The 19,985-nt window shown below is 36.9% G+C and overlaps 3 protein-coding genes across 5 annotated transcripts; 1 reads left to right on the plus strand and 2 right to left on the minus strand.

The window, feature by feature from the left end:
• Window positions 1–938: 938 nt before the first annotated feature.
• Window positions 939–5,606, minus strand: LOC112569437. 3 transcript variants are annotated; one of them, XM_025247204.1, is made up of 4 exons: window positions 5,435–5,606; window positions 4,482–4,826; window positions 4,236–4,289; window positions 939–1,391 (listed from the first exon to the last, which is right to left on the minus strand). In XM_025247204.1, exons 1-4 carry the CDS (start codon window positions 5,493–5,495, stop codon window positions 1,273–1,275), a joined length of 579 nt encoding a protein of 192 aa, XP_025102989.1. In that variant the 5' UTR covers window positions 5,496–5,606; the 3' UTR covers window positions 939–1,272. The 3 variants fall into 3 exon arrangements, with proteins under 3 accessions (XP_025102989.1, XP_025102990.1, XP_025102991.1); XM_025247205.1 differs by lacking the exon at window positions 939–1,391 and adding an exon at window positions 3,103–3,346; XM_025247206.1 differs by lacking the exon at window positions 939–1,391 and adding an exon at window positions 3,103–3,400.
• Window positions 5,607–6,719: 1,113 nt separating this feature from the next.
• LOC112569205 lies at window positions 6,720–13,378 on the minus strand. The gene is made up of 9 exons (XM_025246932.1): window positions 13,215–13,378; window positions 12,937–12,983; window positions 12,376–12,476; window positions 11,495–11,631; window positions 10,379–11,116; window positions 9,653–9,864; window positions 9,012–9,494; window positions 8,336–8,730; window positions 6,720–7,929 (listed from the first exon to the last, which is right to left on the minus strand). Exons 3-9 carry the CDS (start codon window positions 12,473–12,475, stop codon window positions 7,532–7,534), a joined length of 2,463 nt encoding a protein of 820 aa, XP_025102717.1. The 5' UTR covers window position 12,476; window positions 12,937–12,983; window positions 13,215–13,378; the 3' UTR covers window positions 6,720–7,531.
• A 1,715-nt stretch (window positions 13,379–15,093) lies between these two features.
• Window positions 15,094–19,635, plus strand: LOC112569513. The gene is made up of 8 exons (XM_025247319.1): window positions 15,094–15,143; window positions 15,439–15,527; window positions 15,922–16,044; window positions 16,535–16,735; window positions 17,051–17,176; window positions 17,441–17,635; window positions 17,985–18,075; window positions 18,327–19,635. The coding sequence occupies exons 2-8, from the start codon at window positions 15,461–15,463 to the stop codon at window positions 18,421–18,423; spliced, it is 900 nt and encodes a 299-aa protein (XP_025103104.1). The 5' UTR covers window positions 15,094–15,143; window positions 15,439–15,460; the 3' UTR covers window positions 18,424–19,635.
• Window positions 19,636–19,985: the final 350 nt, after the last annotated feature.

Consider the following 19,985-nt stretch of genomic DNA (forward strand, 5'->3'; position numbering starts at 1 on the left):
TGTATGTATATATGCGTGTCTGTGTTAGAGGTGTGTGTGTGTGTGGAATGAGACAGAGAGAAAGGAATACAGGAAGAAGGCAGAGAAATCCAGTTGTAACTGCTTTAGAGCAGAACTAACTTTCTAAAAGCCGTTCAGAAGCAGTCTGTAAGTCTGTAGGCGGAACTCACACTACAGGGCAATGCCAGGGGTTAAGTCTGGTAACATTCGCTGTAGAAATTATTTTTACTGCCATTATTATAATCTCGGTCGGTACGAAATATTCGACAACTACGGCATTGCTTACTTCAAAGTGAAAGCAAATGTAACATACACCCTGACACCTACCCGAGCACAGAGAACACCCGCAATGCATACAAAAAAGGTTCAAGTGAAATTCTAGCCACAAATTCTAGACCACTTTATGGGGCAACAAACTGAGTGAACACAGATGTGAACGGGTATGAGTATCGACAGGTGTCCTACACATTTCTCAGCTTACTATTTCTATCTGTGTGTCGTTTACCCGTACACAACAAAGCCCACAACTATGTACCATTAAAAAAATTGGATCAAAAAGAAGTAAATACTAAAAAACGGTTTGTACATTTTTTCAAACCTAGTACACTGGAAGCACACATTAGGTTTTTGATGTGTATTGTCTACAACAGGGATGCACAACCTACGGCCCGCGGGCCATATCCGGCCCGCGAAACTTCTGCCCACAGTGCAGGAAATCGGCATGTTAGTAATGAAAGAAGACCTTAAAAAAAACGAAAAAAGGAAGAAGAAGTATTTATCCCCACGTACGGGTGTCTCTCAATCTTTCTTTCGATGGACGAACATTTCGATTCAGTACTCCGACTTGGTGTCTCTACGATGAGGCCGGACATTCAGAAGTTGGTTTCGGGTAAACAACTTCAAATATCCCACTAATTACCACATAATTGATGACAACTTGTTTCTAATAAAAAATGGTATCTGCTTTTTTTTGTATTTTTGCGGTGAAGTGGCCCGCGACACTGCTGTCCGAAATGGATATGGCCCGCAGGACGAAAAAGGTTGTGCATCATTGGTCTACAATAAAAGTATACTAATGTTTTCAAAAAGTTTAATTATAATTAAATTAAAAATAGGAAAAGTTACAATAAAAGTGTAATGAAGTTTAATTAAATTAATTTGTATTTCCGGCTGGTTTGCTTAGTAAACGGAAAATGTCGAGAGGTATGAGGTGTCAAGGTTTAGATATAATTTCTGACCACTTATGTAGTTTATATCAAATTCTCGTAATCACTACTCTTGCTCCTCGGTTGTGTCTAATTGTCCGTTCACTTGTTTGTTCTTCTGGTGTCTTTCCGTTCGTCTGTCTAGAAGCCTCCTTAGTAATCTTACTATAGCAGGGTGAAGTATACCTGTAAAATAATTCAACAACCTTTATCGGAAATGTTCTTTGTAGAATCCAGTCCTTGAAATTATCTCATTTATTGAAATTAAGCGAAAGCTTAGGAGGTACATTACTTACATTATGATCTCATCCCTAAAGATGGTTGTGACAATGATTAAAAATTAAAGCAGAAAAAATTGTTAGTAAGAAAACAACAGACTCCAGTCAAGCTAACAACAACAAACCAAGCAGTAAATAAACAAAAATAGATTATGTACAAAGCAGTTTTTTCTTTAGTCTATATGTCTATTTACTGTTTCCTGAGACCTGCACAAAGAAGTGGAAACAAGTCTTACAGTGGTCCTACTTGAATGTTTGACCAAGAATCAGTCCAGCACAACAGTGGTTTATTATAGTAATGACAAGCTTACCTGTCGGTAACCCTCATTACACGGAAGAAGACAGCAGAAAGTTGTTTACCGACTTCTGCTTTTATAGTCTTGATACTACAATCCATAAATAGTCTTTTGTGTGGACCTATGCATGTGTGTGCGTCTGTGTGTGTATTTATGCATGTGTGTGGGTCTCTGTGTGTATCTATCTGTGTGTGTGTGTGTGTTTGTAGAAGGAGGGATGTGTGTCTGTGTGTATGATTGCTGTGTTGGTGTGTGTAGAGGTAGGTCTACGTGTCTACGAATATGTGTGTTTAAATCAAAACAAGACAGAAGTTTAGTGAACATTTTCTCTTCAAACATGCATGCGGGTTGGGTTTCTTTTGCACTTTAAAACTCGGGCAAAGCAAGCAAGAACATGTATCTGTGTCTTTTGTCCTCGTATCCTGGCCTGTACTCGCCCTCCCACACCCAGGCTGTCTGTCCTCTACTCAAGAGGATCACACAGAGATACCCCCATCATTGTCCAGCCTATTGAATCAGGTTTGCCTTCTTAAGTTTAAACTAAAAGTGCAGTTCTATTACCATCTCAAAACTTAATAGAACATCTTTGATGGAACTGATGTCAGTTCAAACGAATTAGTTACATGTAAACAAACACACAAACACACATATCCTTACAAATCATATGTCATGACTTTGTTCAACAGCGCTGAAACATGTATAACAATAAAACAGAAAGTAAAGAACCATGTCAGACAAGTTTAGAAGATTTCTGATGATAACTAAAGCTACTCTTTGTGAAATAATGTTTCTTTGTCATTTTATTCCTCGTCATTAATTAAAAAAATTGTTTGTCTTAAACAGACTTTTTTATAACATTTATTCACGTAACACATGAAATACAATATTTTTATATATATAACAAACAACATATACTCATAAAGTGACAGGCATAGTGATAAGCAGATTCTAATTGTATTTTTATTTCGAGTGGTATTTAAGTAAGATTCAGGAAGCTTTCAGGTCATCGTGACAATTTGTCATTATTAAACCATCCTTGTAAGTGTCAAGTTAAACTAATTATTTATCCCATTGTATTAAAATGGAAATTGAATTGTGTTGTTCTGATTCCTCTACTTATCATCGGAAACACAAGTTGATTGCAAGTGCAGTAGCTGAAAACTAAAACTAATAAATGTGTGTGTTCTCAACAATGAAGATTGAAACGGAAGTAATAATAATAGCATAGAGGTGAAGTGCAACAAAAACAAGATGATGATGGATGGATGATAAATGATGAATGATGATGTATGTATAATGAAAAGATAATGCATGGATGGAGAATGCATGGATGATAAATGATGATGGATGATGTTGATGGATGCTGCTGCTGCTGCTGATGATGATGATGATGGTGATGGTAATGATGATGATGGAATGTGTTGATGGGTGATGGTGATGGATGATGATGTACTCAGCTGTAGAACTGTCGATCGCGTGCTGTTCTGTTAACGACGCGAAGACACAAACAGCCGACGTTGACGTCACGCTCGCGCACGTCCGTATTTCAAGTCACGTGGGCCGAAAGCTGGTGATGCAAAACGGGATCATAGGTTTCCGACGATTTCCGGCTGAACTAAAACTAAAACAGCCGCCCGGGCGTGGTGAACAAATAGGAAATAAAAAAATTGATGACGAGATGTGTGCAAATGTCGGCCTTGCCCGGCAGTAATGCGATTATGTGTATACTTGTAACATGTTGTGTTGTTTACTTACATTTTAACGATCTCTGATTTGAAAGTTGTTATGTGTAGTCTTGCATATGGATAAACAAATAAACAAGCTGACAGATTAAGAAAGTAAATGTGTATAGATGTATACGTGTATACAGGTAGTAGGAACAGATGACATTGCGGGGACAGACAGACAGACAGACAGACAGACAGACAGACAGACAGACAGACAGACAGACAGATAGACAGGCAGGCAGGCAGGCAGGCAGACAGACAGACGCGATGAGAATGAATCTTGAGAGACTTTAAGAACAATATCAAGATTATCGTGTCATTTACTTTCTAGGGGCCTTTAATATCTCGGTTTGAATATCAAAAAGAAAATTGGGAACATAATGGAAACAAATTAATAGTTGAAAGTCTTTCAATAGTAGTTTTACCTTTGTACGGGTATTTCTTCGTATAAGATTAAGGTGGAAGAGTTTTTAAAACTTTATGGGCGATAAGACTTTAGGAAAAAGAGTACAAACGATTTCATACAATATTTTTGCGTTGATAAAACACACTCACAACATTTTAGTTAAAAAAAGTTAAATTTACTTTAGTTTATCACAGAGAAGAAGGCAAGAAAATGAGAGAAAGAGATGATAGCAAGATTAAAAATGAGAAAGAGAAAAGGAGAGATGGCAGGAGTAAGGATTTAGTGAGAAAGTATAGTCAAGAAGGAACTGGCAGATACGTCACCTGTCGTGTGATGTAACACATTGCTGGTTGTGTGAATTTCTTCAGTAGATTGTTCTGATGAAGAAAAGAGAGAAATGTTAAGGTAAGAAGAAATAAATCATGCAATAGAACAATCCAGAAAGAAAAAATAAATCTCTAAAATTTGAAAGAGGAATGAAGAGAAAAATGGACAGGGAGTATGAGAAAGAGAACGAGAGTTGGAAAGGAGAAGAAGAGAGAGAGAAAGATAGACTAAATGCTACTCACCAACGAATGTCACGTTGAAGAACACTGGCGTGACGTTGTGTGACCAGACAGCAAACATCCATTGCCCCACGTGACTTGCTTCAAACGTCACCGTTAGTTTAAATCGTCGCTGGCCTTGACCTAGGTTCGCGCATTGGCAGTCGTCACGCTTGACCTCCCAGCAGTGAACGCTACTCACGTTGAGTGAACACCGTGTGTAGAAACTTGCTGCCGTTTCCTGAGCCAGAGCGAGGCTGTAGTTTGTCAAGTCATCTGCTCCAAGAATAGAGAAGATGATTTCCGAGGCTACGCCCTCGTCAACGATGAAAGGATTTTGGTAGTTGTGAAGCTGGAGTGTCAGAGCATCTGGCAGAGAACAAAGAACTAGTGTTGAGCTTAGTGAAAGCAGTCTTGAACATGAGTTTCTATCAACGTTTGTGTCATCTATAGTACAGCTACAAGAGACATTCCATATGAGATCCAGTCATTATTAGATATGTAATATTGGGGAGATGAATGACATATGTTCATACGTAGACGTTCGTTGTAAAAACATTTTAATTAATCAATTGTGGAGTTGTGGTCCAGGTTGTCTTCCTGATTATCTTTCTCCGACAGCCTCTTGGTACAACATATCTGTTTTCAATGTTTTCGGCTGCCACCAGTTCTCTTTTTAAAGTCAGTTTACTGTGTGCATTAAACTGTATTTGGTTGTATTACAATATATTTCCTTCTGGACTTAATGAAAAATGTCCGCCTTTCTGAGAAAGTTGAAGTAAGGGTTAACAGCAAAGCAAATTTGGGAATCTTTTCAATCCCATTGCCAGGTCATGGCGGCCGGAATATGAAACTCTTTGCTGTCGCTAGTCATTCTCTACTTTTTAATTTTACTTAATGGCCTCTCTATGTTAAATCGTCCTTCCCTGAGCAAAGTTTCAAATAATCAAAACATTGACAGCCTGGGTCGAACTTACCTTGTGACAAAGTGAAATGCATGACGGCCACCACAAAAGTCCCAATGTATAGTAAAATCATGGCAAACTTTTTTCAGCTTCCAACTTTCTTTGACGACTTCGAAATGAAACTTTCCGTCTTAGGTTATTAATCTCGATGACTTATATAATCATATTGCCGGAGGAGCAAAAGAACTGGACCATCTCAGAACAGCACTAAATTACAAGTGGCTGTAATGGAAATACGTCCCGCACACTAATAATCAATTCTTTTCGGACTTAGTCAATTGCGGAAATATTACTAATATATGAAGCTAAATTTGACAGCAGGAAAATCAGGATGAAGGCGATTTAATGTTTATTTGCTCGGTCAGAACGGCCAGAAGACGGAAGTAGAATGAAATTAAAGACAAATCTGTTTTACTCATCATTAAGTGTTCGTTTCATTAGTGAAGAAGTGCAAAGCAGAAAAAAGCTCAAATATATATTCAAAGACCTTCTCTAAAAGAAAATTAAAAGCAATTTTAATTTGAAAAGTGCACCATCAATGACATTATGAGTCAAACATAGTCTCGATGGTACGTACCGTTTGCTTGATGAATAGTCATTTTCAAATAAGAATACTGCTATTTATTAGACTACAAACAATCTACCGTTTTATTTTTATTTGTTTTTTCTGCTGATTTTACCAGATCAAGCCAAAAGATGTATAGTTGTCAGGTAATAACTTAGAGTGGGGCACGAAATCATCCACTTTTAAAAAAATCTAGGCTTAACTTTACAAACTCGTCATGGTCAAAGACCACTGAAAAAATTGCTCTATCAAACCTAAACCCTAATGGGAAGCGACTTTTAAACATCCCCTAAATTCGTTTTGATTTGAAAAAGCCGCAAGACCCAAAAGTTGGACCAAATTCTGGTGGACTGTGATGTAGACATCCTCTCTGGAAACATCAAAGCTACTCCATTTTTAACAGCCCAGAAGGTTCGAGGGGGACAAATGCTCATCGTTCTCCATAACAGGCAAGTGGGGTGGACCCTGTCAGCTGCCAAGTTTATCCATGTCCTTCTCCCAACGACAGGTACCGGTCAAAGGACGTCTGACTGACTGACACCTGTTTGAACTGTGGGAGACTGGTGTCTTCCGGAACTGAGCTTCCCTGACAACTACTCACGTTCACACAAATCACAAATCTTCCTTCGTACTCACTAGTACTCACTGACAGACATACAGTTGATGGCCTGTCTCACTACCATGCATTCGTCATGATAAACACCATCAACACAAATTTTGTTGCTCATTTTTTTATTTCATAAGGTTTATTTGCAAACAAAAACCAGCTAAGATTTATAATTCGTCAAAATCTCGGGCTGTTGTGTATTAAGCCCCAATGGATGTTTCCCACAAAGAAAAGAAGCTCCAACTCACTGCAGGCTGAACGAAATGCTTGAATTGTTTTTTTTTTGTTTACACAGAAGTGAAAACATTTTTAAATGCTAAAAACATCGTCTCTTTCTTTATATAGCATGTATATTCATTTTGTTTACAAATCTTAAAGTTCGAAATATTGGAGACAAAGGATGTTTTCGTTGTAGCTGACATTTATATATTACCCATGAAGGATATATTATGACGGCAGTAGGTCACAAATACCAAATGGTACACGAAAGCGCGCTAGAAAAAAAAAAACCACACACACACACACTATTTATTTCTTTTTTATAAATCTTTCATTTACTCTTTCACTCCTTTATTAATTTATTATTTTATCATCAATATGGTTTCAAATTTACTTTGGTTTCGTATTACATCTTTGATTCTGAATTACATTTTGTATTTTATAATACCCTGTTTATACTGTTGTAAATCACATACTTTGATTTACCGCTACTTTATAAAAAGAAATTTGATTGACCACATATAAGGATTTTTCAAAACACACACAGGCGCGAAGTAGTTGAGACTCACGTTGAGACAGTGTCACAAGTAAATAATACAGCCACAATGTTGACTTTAACCTTAGAAAAGTTTAGACAAGGCAGGTGTGTAGTAGTCAGTAGTATGAAGTAAAAGTAGTCGTTACACAAGGCCTGTTTGTGAAAGACAATGATGGGTGCTTAGCATCCTTTTTTAGTCAAATTTTCGTCTGAATCATTTTCAGGTGGAAGGCACACGACCACCAGCTGTGACGTACACCTGGACATGGCGCTCAGTCTTGTAGAGACGTACTGTCCCTTGCTGTCGTCGTAGTTGTGGATACAAACGACAACCTTCCTCTCCAAACCACGCACCAGCAGCTGTCTGGCGGCCCACACGACGTCACTGCGGGCAGTTGCCACGTCACCGATGTCTGAGTCCCTCATCACCTTCACTGGGATGTCAGCCGCTGTCATCGCCCTCAGTATGGCGGCATTTTCACGAAGTTCATTCCACGACAACAGCAACACGTCCCTGTACTGCAGGCTTGCAGGAGTCGGGGCGGCAGACTCTGTTTTTGGTGGTGTAGATGTATCCCCTAAAAAAAAATTAAAAATGTATGTTAAATTTTCAATCACAGGGTAGGATTAAGCCATAAATGGCAGACCACATGACCACGCGTTGACTAGTCGGTTGGATGGAATAAAGGTCATAAACGACATCCGGAACGTGTAGATAAACACACAGGAAACACATCAATGAAAACAGAATCCGAACCCTGCCTACTGCTGGGGATTCAGATTCCTGATGATGAAAGTCGTGGGTAACACGTGGGTTTTTAGTTAATGAAGCTACCATGATTCGAGTATTATTTTTACGGTATGTCGTTGGGATGTATATTACAGTGGAGAAAAGACTTAATAACTTAAAGGAAAAAAAAAACAACATAGCATTTGATAACTTGATGGATAGACAAAGTTAAAGAAAAGAAATCCCAGACTCACTTAAATGAAGATCCTTCAGCAGGAACCGGGCTACAGCTTTTCCACAGACCTCACAGTCTTCAGCTCTTGTGATCCGATGCTGCTGACTATCATGATGTATCCAGTGTACCGGTGGACCTTCTGTCTGATCGGGCGAATCCCGTTCAGTGTAATCCCAAACAGTTTCGTCCTTTTTTATCTCCACGGCCTGACTGATTTCTTCAGTAACATATGGTGGTGATCGAAGGGATCTCGTTAAATATTTTCTTTCCCAACCAGATGATTGCCAGTTTTCTGGCTCCTCTGGCACCATGATACGGTGACAACTTGCAGCCCATAGATGAAGACCGTCGACTTTTTTAGTAAAATGTTCCAACAGTTTGGAACAGAACTCTGGAAAGACGTAGTACTGAGAGCTGTCACGACAAGAGAAGCATAAAAGAGGTTATTTTATGAGAGTCTGCATTTGTAAGAATATTTGCATGTTTCCACAGGAAGACATCAAGAAGTAACACGAAAAGCTTAAAGAAAAAGAAATAAAGAGTGAGAGATACTAAAACAAAAGAGCGGGCAGACAAAGAGAGTGAAATGCAAATTATGTATCAACTTGGTATTGTTACACATTCATGCACGTACATGTAAGAATGTGAGTGTATATGGTTAGAAATGAACACGAATCAGAGAAAGTGCGACTTACAAATAATCAGGCCCCACTTCATCAGCGACGATGAACAGTGGCCCCTTTCTTGCCTCCTGTTTAAGCACATCCAAGGCTGTCTCCACCTCGTTCTTCTGTCTGAAGTTGCTATACAGGTATTGAACACGTCCAGGTGTGTCCACGTCCTGTAGCTGCTCTTTAAGTTTCTCTTGCAGCAAGTGGACTAACATCAGCGACGCCGCAATACTGCGGTCCCACGTACTCAGTACAAAGACCAGGTTGCCCTGTCGTAACCACTCTAAGGCCATAAGAAAAAGCAGTATTGTCTTCCCCGTACCAGGAGGACCGCAGAGGAAAACCCTAGGTGGCGCTCGGATCAGCAGCTCAAGTTGCTCGGGGAACAACATAATGTGAGCAGCGTAACAGTCTCCCACGTACGCCACCGCCTTGTCCAGCGTCTTGATGGACACACGAGGTTCGTTTATGCTCGGCACGGTCACTGTAGAGGCTGGGCCACAGAACCTGACACAAAGAGGTGTAATATGCTGAGTCTTGATACAATGCATAGGAAGTATAAATATTAATGGATGATTTTTTGCAAAATTAATAAACATAATAATTATTGTGTCTTTTTGGAATGAGTATTCTGTGTATTAATTCATGACCTCGTTTTTGTGTACCTGGCTATAAGGTTTTGGTACCAGTCAGGAGGGTTGCATGAAGTCTCGTCATGACCTGGCTGAGCCACGTGTTCCTGCCACCATTGCCTTAACGGGTCAAGTGCTCTATCTCCGAGCCGTAGGAACGATTTAGGAGAGCAAAGATGATCAGAACACAGAATACTTGAAGCGATGCCGATGGGATTGCTCACATGAAAACATTGGCACAGCTCCTAAAATAACAAGACGTAAAATAAAGACCATACATTACTGTAAAAACTCCTATATTAAAGATTGTTTAAAAAATAGCTGCGTAAAAATCTTACAACTAAAAAAGCGTAATGTCAATGCTCTAGAATTACAGACCATGTGCTGTTTGGTTTACATTTATAATACAGTAATAAATATTCTGTATGTTGTAAAAGTGAGTGTTTTGGTGCATGCTAGCATGGGTTAGCATGGTGTTAGTGGTTCCGTTTATGTGGAGAGGCCTGTCAATCACTTCTGTTAAAGTACTTAGGAAATCATAGTAAAAGAGTTATAAAAATGTTTGTTGTTTTTAATATTATCACCTTCCTCCTTATTTGTAAATAGCGTTCCGACAATACTAACTGATTAGAACATTCACCAAATTTAAGTAATTCTGTCTCAAGTAAATCATCATCATCATAATCCTCATGACAACGACGACGACGATGATTACAAAGAGGAGAAAGAAAATGGAAGTAAACAAAAGCTATTACTTACCTGCTCTAAACTGTTGCTGTGAGAAAAAACACTTTGTATTTCATGAGTCGTGAGGTTTGGACAAGCGATAATCTTTGTGATGTTCACTTGAGGAGCGATGTCTTGTACCAGGTGAGACAACATGGCTTCTCCTTTATTTAACTGCTCTGCTGCTGCTTTCAGCTTTTGTATTACTTGCTCTCTTACATCTTCTGATGGCGTGTCCGTGTTCTCATCTCTTTCACCTGCTAATGACGAGTTCGCATGAGGATCTCTTCCATCTTCGAGTGATTGTTTCTTGTATTTAACAGCCTTTACCTCGATTATGACGAAGCCGTAGTTTTTGTGAATGATCAGGACATCAAAGTCACCTCGTCTCCAGCTCCATGGTAATGCTTTGGGCAGGTTGCTAGGTAACGGAAGATGAGCAACTGCGGGTGCAAAGGACGGTTCACCAAGATATGAGCCAAAGGCAAACTGACTGAGACATACAAACACTTCATTGTGCACCTTCGAGAATTTCCTGAGACTGTAGAGCACACGCTGTAAAGCATCATCGTCGATAATGTCACTCTTCTGTAAACCAGGTGTGTCAGTCTGAGGCAGTACGACAACACTCACACCTGAGACAATTTTCTTGATTGTTGGCACACGCCTGATGTAGACAGGAGGAATGAAATAAGTTTTATTTTCAAAGTCGGGAAATGCTTGCTCAACCCAGCTAACCCAGTATCTGTGTGTTTCTTCGAGTATATTCACCTGAAAAAAATATTTTATTTATTAAAAAAATACAAGCATTGGTTGATTGAGTGACTGGCTTTTCTCTATAACTTCTGATATAGAAAAATACCATGACAGTTAGAGCATATTGATTCATTAATCATGGTGGGATTGTGGCCACAATGACGATTAGTTTGGGATATTTCGGTTTCACTAATGTTTGTATTTTGCCAAAACTTTTTCCAACTAATGATATTTTTGGGATCTCTATTTATCCCTGTGGACATATAATGTTAGCGCAGGTATATATGCAGATTATACCTAAATGTGTGCGTGTCTATATGCATATTTAAAAAAAAGATTGAAATAGCTTCAGCTATAACTTGGAGACAATAAAGTTGCCAATTTTCAACCAACCCATTGGCCTGTCTGAACAGTAATCTGTCGAAGAGCTTCACGGATTTGACATCGAGTGCCTCGGATCACAAAAGTCGTGAAACCTGCCTCACGTGACCTGCTGACACTCAGCTTTGTGCCTGACGACTTTGCGACATCTGAACAGAAAATGTTACATATTAAATAAATATCATGTAAAGGCATTTTTTTCTGCATAACACTTTAGAGACATTAAGCTATATAGTCATATTTTTAAACTTCTCAGGTGTTTTCGCTACAAGCATAACTGTCTTTGATTTTTTTAAAAACAAATTTACAAGTAGCGTCATCGTTTTTCAATAAGGATTTTTATAAAAACAAAGAAATAGTTCAAATTCTATATCATTGCATACTGCAGTAATATATTGTAGAAGTATATATATATCAGCCTTCCGGAAAATTTACTACAAAATGTTTAATTAAACAAAAATTATAAAGATTTTTGCATTCAATTCATTGTAAATTGATGTAGTACTTAGTTTAATCATTTTTTACTTATGTTTAATCGGCTATTTTGAGAATAGGCAGTCTCAGACATACCAGGCGATATACTATTATGACCTTTGCTGCTCTGTACAAGTACACAGTATTTACTATTTAGTGGTTAGTGGAGTGGTTAGCTCCTGACATGTTTAAAGACTTAAATGTTACAAAACGAATGATAGTGTACTTTTATATTTCAATATTTATATCACAATGTCTCGATTCATAATTATAGTACTACTGGCTATTTGACTACCACACCAACCCTTTAATTAGCATGATTACTACAAAATAAAACGTACGTTTAGTTTTTGGATTAAAAACAGTTAACTGATCTTTGTCCCCGAAAAGGCAAAGTCAAACTTGTACAGAGTTCTTACCTTGGATATTTACCCTGCCAAGCAGGTCGTCCTGTACATCATAGCTATACTCTACGACTGCTGTTGTCTTCTTACGACATTTCTTCTTTTTATCTTCCATGCTGCGACAGACAAGCAAGCATTTATTACTGTTATGTCACCTTATTTAATTTTACCATTGTATAACATCAGCTGTATCTAACTAATAAACTATTAAAGAAGTGTTATTGAAGATTCTCTGTAATGTCCATTTTGATTATGCCGGCTATGATTACTGGAAGAAATCATAAATATTCACTTTTACATCTACTGTGCATTAAATACATGAGATCTTCAAACACTTTATGGATGTCACATCGGAAATAACCTGGATATACATACTGGATCTTGCCTTGATGACTTTATTTGAATCTACTATAGCACGCATTTCCTAAAACATCCCTAACACTTATTCCGAGAACTGCAGTCTACCTCTTGAACCGAGTTACAGAGTCATTTATGACTTAGGTGATGATATGCATACATGACAAGGGAAGTAACTACAAAGATCTCAGTCCCGTGGATACTAGAAGAGTCACGTACCTTACTTGTGATTTCCATTACTTTTCTTTCAATTCCCAGAGAATTATCTGAAAAGGAAACAAACTCAATGTCTCATTATTATAACAAAGCAATTCAAGGACTGACATAAAAAAGGATTATAGAAAAAAGGCATCTGGTAATATGACACATTCACATATGAATAAAGATAGTGTTTGAGCATGAACACACTAACACGCATACTTACGTACATGCCTATGTATGTTAATATATATTTTAGACAAAATAAGGATATATAGTTGTGTAAAGTTATTTCTTACCTTACCAATAACCAGCGAACGAGATATTATTTTATAAGGTATCGTCATGTAAGCACAGACTTTAATTTGTCTTTCATGACAGTATGACCAAGGTCCGACACCTGTCTACCATGCTAACCCTGTCAAAATGACTAACCCTCTCCAGTGAAAGCTTTGTTGACAACATGAGCCAGTGTAGAAAAGGGCTCAGGCCTGTTTGTGTGGGTTCACGATGTCATGGGGTCAACATGAACTCCTTGAAGGTGACCTACACAGCAGTCACCATAATAAACAAAACGAAAGTAGTTCGTTAAAGAAAATACCGTTTGATTGTTCAAACAATCGTATCCTGTTCAGAAAATGACTCAAAGTACAAGTGAACAAACAAGTTAAAATAATATTTACTGGGCTGATATTTTTTCAGTTGTGTTTTCTAATAAAGAGAAATAACATTAATGGACCCTAAGAGATATTTCCATCTGTATTTTTAACTCAGTCAAACACATCTGTACAGGTTCATGAGAACACATAATGGATCGGCTAAGTTATAATGCTAAATTACCGTCACCTGTTTTCACCAGTTTTTCGAAAACTGCACTGAGGAAGTCAATCATACCCGTGAGCCAACATCCACCCTGTTGTGCATTCCATGGTCAGGTCTTAGCACAGTTTTTTTCCAGAAAATTCAAAGGGAAACATAAAAATAGAGCAGGAAGGTCTACAAATCTCAAGCTGAATACCAACGAGGTCAACATAACATTGAGGTCAGTCTACAAAAGCTTGTAGTGACTCACCGAAACTATCTGCTGATATCTTGTGTCAAGTGAACTTTTCACACAACACCGGGTTACCACATGCACAGATTAAATCAGATTTTTTCAGAAATGGTTCTTGTCAAGTGTAGTTTTTGAGTCCCTGAAGCAGACCTCACAGGGCCCTAGGTTTTTGTCACGAGACAAGTTTGCTCCACGGGGTATAAGAATGTCTGAACAACAATGAGTTCAGGTATATTTGATAATCTGTGCCGACTGCTGTTGGTACTGCTACGATCGGTCGGTTGCCTCGGTGTTTGTCTGATGTAACCCATTGTGCATTTTGTTGTTTGTTTTCTTTCCCATTCACTTTTAGCTTTTATGTAAAGTGGTCATGCAGGGGCCGTAGTTAAGAAGCGAGAACAGGAGTCTTCTCTCTATACCTACAAAGCAGTGTTAAGACCTCGAAAAATCACAGGGCTTCTTTTCACCGTTTCATAACTACGACCTTAGTAATAAATGACCACGGGAGTCCAGACACTTTTGTAATTAAAGAAACAAAATTATTTTCCTTTACATTTCCATAGTACCCCCGGGCAACGACAAACTTTCGATTCAGGACTATGGCACCTAAAACTGCTATGTCTATGACAAGAGTAGTCATTATGTTTCTTCACCGAGCACATGTGACACTGCTAATCCCACTGTCATACATTATCTGTATTAAAACAAAGCATTATGGCTTGTTAATATCAATTTTTATTGTTGGCTTGCTTTTCCTTTTTTATTCCAATCTTTCTTCATACTTTTATTCCTTTAATTCTTTTTCGTTTCTTTAACGTCTATATTTCTCTCTGCTTTGTGTAGTCAGCAGTTTTACTCCCTGTATACAATATGTACATTATAGTGTGTTTGTTATATGCCAGAAATAGATTCTCGTGGTCCGAAGAAAATGGCTTAAGCTTGAATTAAGGAGTGTATATTTAACAGCTTTGTTGTGCAGCAACACAACCCACCACCCCTGTACGAAGCAGGTACCACTTATCTTCAGTCAGGTCGCTGTTTGTCTGTTCTATTAATATAAGGGGTGTAAGGCTGGATTTCTGACAAAAAGAACAACTTTTCCAAAACTACTTACCCGTGTTACCAGCAGCAAAACAATCAGTTGTGGAGGCGCTGCGGTCTGTGCTCAACGAAGGTAAATAATGTTATCTGTGAAACATGTTTGTGTCTTGTCTTTTCTCTAATTCTTCATCCCCTAAACTTTAAGAAAACATAGCACCTTGAATCAAAACCTTGTTTCTTATAATTTTGTTATAAAATTTTATATTGTATTTATGAAAACTCGCAGAGATTTATAAAATAAACACACACACATAAAGTACACGCACAAGTAAGATCATAATATGAAGATATAAGTAGTCTTTTGTTCTTAAGTATTATATACATTACATTTGTTAACATGGCAGAAATTTGGTGTTTTACATGTCTAGGAAACCTGGTGATACGACAAGAATGACTGTTTCTTTTATCATGAAGAACGGTTTTATTTACATTCAACTGGTTCTTGTCACCGCACAAGGTATAGTTGAATCAAGCTTAACTATAGGCTATATAGTTTATAGTCTCCAGTTGAGGTCTAGGTTATGTAAACCAAATACTTTTCTTTTTTTAAATTGCAAATTTATTTTCAAATGTAAAATCAAACATCATCGATTTGTTCTCGAGGCAAATGTGACCAAGGACAAAAGATCAAAATTGTAATATTAATAAAATTTACAAGTATGTCAATTTTTTTAAAAGTCCAGCTAAAAGCTGATCCTGGAATCAAATGCAAATTAGTGGTATTCAATTACTTTTGTTGCGTGGCTGTTTTTTTTTCACTTGCATGTTTCTAAATGGCAATATATTGAAAACAGTTTGAAAAAAGTATAAAAATTACTTAAATCATTGTTAAAATCATCTATATGTTGCAGGGAGCACAGACACAGACTGTGTGGCAAAACATGGAAATAACTTAATGTGCAAGTTTCCAGAAAATATTAACAGTACACGAAAAGATTTTGCAGTCTATTTTTATCCAGACACAGGGGGTGAAGGTAAGAGATAGTTATTTGCGTATTCATTAAAAATTTACTGTTTCTTAAACACTCAATTATAAAGAAAGACTTTGCTGTCTAACATTGGCTCCCCAAGACAAAACATTTTCTGATTTTGCTTCGGTCTTCTTTTAACCAGCGCTATGAAATTAGCCACTAGTAAGAAACATTTATTTAAAAAAATTGTTTGTCTGCTACTTTGCGAAAGGGACTGAATAACAATTTTTAATTAATTGTCTTTCAACTAAAGAGATGTAATTTTGTATTGTAACTAGTGTCTAACTAGACGCATGCATGCATAATGAAGACAAGAAATTACAACTAATTAAAACCCAAAGTAAATAAAATCAGAATATTTAAACATAAATCAAAGCGTTATGCTTTTGTGTTTATTTTGGTATTTCTCATGAAGACTGAAAATGGTGGGTACGCTAAAAAACGTGCAACAATAGAATCTTCCATTAATGGTTATTCTGGATACATTCCACAGAGCCCCTTGTGGACTGTGGGTGGATGGATGCGAAGTTTGACTGCATAGAGCAGGAGGGCTTTAAGTGCAAGCAGCCTGTGTCTGACAGTGCAAACATCACTGTACCTGTCAGGTTTGTAAACAGAACCGGCAGTTACAGGTGCAAAACTGATGGTATTCGACTGGAGAACATGAATCCTTGTCGTTTTAATGAAACTCAGGGTAAGTACCATTGGCACTAATAACATCATTATATGTCGCAATTAGCAAATAAGTGAAAGTATATATTCGAGCGTTAAGTAAAACATATAACACTATTTTGTTATTGGCTATTTAGTTACAAATGATGGGACATCTATAGTGCAACTATGAGGAAAAAATATAACAAGTAGATTATTATAATTTCACACACACAATATTAACATATATATATATGTACGATTAAAAAATATTTTACACATTAAATTATAATGATTCATTTTACAATGTTAACAACCACAGAAATAATGTATTTAGGTTTCGTTTGTGACACTACAGTCCAAGTTTCAGAAAATAAACTAAACTCATGGTGTGAGGCGCACTCAGCCTTAGAAGGACGACAGCTGATTGTGAATTGTGCATTTTCCATCGACGTGGAGAACTTTACTGTGGAATACAACAAAAGTAAGGATTATTTTAGTTCATATTATTACATCGACACATGCAGTTTTATTTTTATGCTGATATTTACTTAATATTTCTGCATCGTTGTGTGCGTTCATTATCCTTACGTGCGGGCGTGTGTTGTGTGTGTGTGCGCGTGCATGTGTAAAAATATTGCTATGAAAGAGACTGGCATGAATAATTGTTTTTGATTTTAAATGGTTTCCTAACTCCTTTCAAAACGATTGACATATGAAATAAAGAAGATATTTTATTTCTTTGCAGCTGTTGTTGCCAGCTACACAAAATCCTTTTGTCAGACCTCAGATGTCTGTAGCTTTGGTCACAACCCTCATAGCGCTATTGTCAAGCTTGACAACCCAGGGAATCTTCACGGTGAACTACGCTGCCACCCGGATCATCCTACACTACAACTTGAGGTCAAAAGTTGTAGTGTAGATACAAAGAGGGACACTGAAAGTAAGGACTGTTGTGGATGTTGTAGCTCGTAAGGGGAGTTAAATAGGTTTCGCTTTGATATAATTTTTTTTTACTAGCTAATAATCATTATTGAAGAGACACAAGATTTATCCAGAGCATGAAGTATAAGACGTGGATACACGAGATTGTTTAACTCTAACCCTGATTATACATCTTTTCGTCATTTAAATTTTTACTTCAGTAGTTTTGACCGTTGTTATGTAGTTAAGATTTAAAAGCTTTTTATATAATAGTGCTATGTGAAAAAGATCATTTAAGTTAACAGATTTTAACAAATTGGTTTGTAAAATGCACTTTAATAAATACAAATTTAAAAAATACTTTTCAGCGTTTCCTACTGTTACTGTGGTATTGCCAGTCATTTTTGTGTTGACTGCATTGTCAGTAGCTGTCGTTGCAGTAATTCTGAGAAAAAGATGGTAAGGAAAAAATTACTTTGTTTGCCTAAAATAGGTTTTGATTTTAAACGTTTTATATATATGTGTAAAGTTTCACAACGACTCCAACAAGGCTCGCTGATCATAAGACCTAAGAGAACTCTGACCATCCAGCAGCGTTTATAAATAACTGCACTCCAATATAATTGACTATCAGTACGGCTTTGATAATGTTCCTATCCTGCAATTTCTAGTACAACAACAACAACAATAATAAGTATTTTGTGACCCAGGAAAGCAAGAAATAAAGAAAGGAACCAGAAGAAGAACGCCTGGAGAAAACTTCCAATGTCTGACAAGAGTGATTGCAGTTCCGCAGAAATGCCTTGAAAAACTACAATCACAATGACTGTACACATTGCATATCTTTTGTCAAAAGTTTGCAGGTGTATCCTAATTTCTGTTCTGCATACTTTGTTGCATACTTTTGAATGGACAAACATCTGATTGATGAAGGGAAGAGCTATGTAATTAACTGTGCAGTTAGCTTTAGTTGTAGCTAATGTAAAATTGTGTGTAATTGGCTTTTAGTTATCAGATTTTCACTTTATGGAGAAAACACAGTACTGCTAACATAGTTTGAATATCATTCACTACAATTAAGCACACCTTTGTATAGCATAGCCATGGTAATGTGTACAGACTATACAAATTCATAAACCATGCAGAATCTGCTGTTTTGATAAAGTTGTACCTGTTTAGCTTTGTTGCCTTATTATCTACCACGATGTACAGAACAAGCAGATAATGTGTAGAATTTGTTTTTAGCCTGACATTGCAAGAACTTAATGGTGTTTCTTATTTCATGCAATTTTTGTGCTTCCTAATTAGTTGATTTTTAGTAACTTATTAGTTCCCTTTCATGACGTACTTGAAGTTTTCATATTAAGGTGAAAACAAAACCCAAGAACTCAGAGATAAAGAGAAAGAGGAAATGACCAACTTGTACTATGTTTAACCCACTATAGACGCCTTTTATTTTCGTTTTTCGCAAAAAATAATACGCTTACCTAGCCCTAAAGGGTAAATAAAAAGGCGCTTAACTGATTTTTAAAAGTCTTGTGGGTCATTTATTCAAAGCTTATATAAACCTGTACTTTGGGAATTCAATGTTGAAGCTAAATCAAGTGAAAGCCATGGACATATCCCTAAAAGACAATTATAGAAATTTGTACAGCATCAGATACCAATAAAGCATACTGAACTCTGCAGTTTTTTATTTACATAATTTATCACTACAATAAATGAAGATAAACATACGCTTGTGAAATGATAAAGGTTCTTGTAACAATAATATACTGCTCTTACATTCTTACATCTTATTTATAAACACAGAACAGATGGTATGATTTATTCTCAAGTGAATAGGATCCTTCATATATTTGGGGTAGTGCTATTTTGTCAGAATGGATCTTGTGTGAAATAAATTAAAACGTGCAACATATAAAGAGAAAGAAAATATTTTACAAATTCAACTGATATTTTACTTAACTCTTGTATATGTTTAATTAAGCAATACATTTGTAATAAACAATTTGCTTGCGTGGACACATTTTATTTTTTATGCTTTGATATGTTTGAGTGTTTTTTACTTATTTATTGAACTTATTATGCATAGTTGTAGGTACATGCTTTATTACACTCGAATAAATGCAACTTCCTTAGGGTGCTGTAGATAAATATGATTTAAAACTATCATTAAGCTTTAGGGACAGCAAACCTTTTGCAGTGTGATGTATCTAATCAAAGTGTGATAGCTTTACTTCGAGTTGAAGTCTACATTTTTCAGTTGAATTGAAAAGAGGGATAAATCTGTTTCGAATGATTGAATAAATCTGAGAGCAAAATTTTTTTGTTTTAATCTGGGTCAAGACCCACTTCCAATCTTGATA

This window comes from Pomacea canaliculata, linkage group LG7 (assembly GCF_003073045.1).
Source record: "Pomacea canaliculata isolate SZHN2017 linkage group LG7, ASM307304v1, whole genome shotgun sequence".
In the NCBI taxonomy this organism is placed as follows: Eukaryota; Metazoa; Mollusca; class Gastropoda; order Architaenioglossa; family Ampullariidae; genus Pomacea; species Pomacea canaliculata.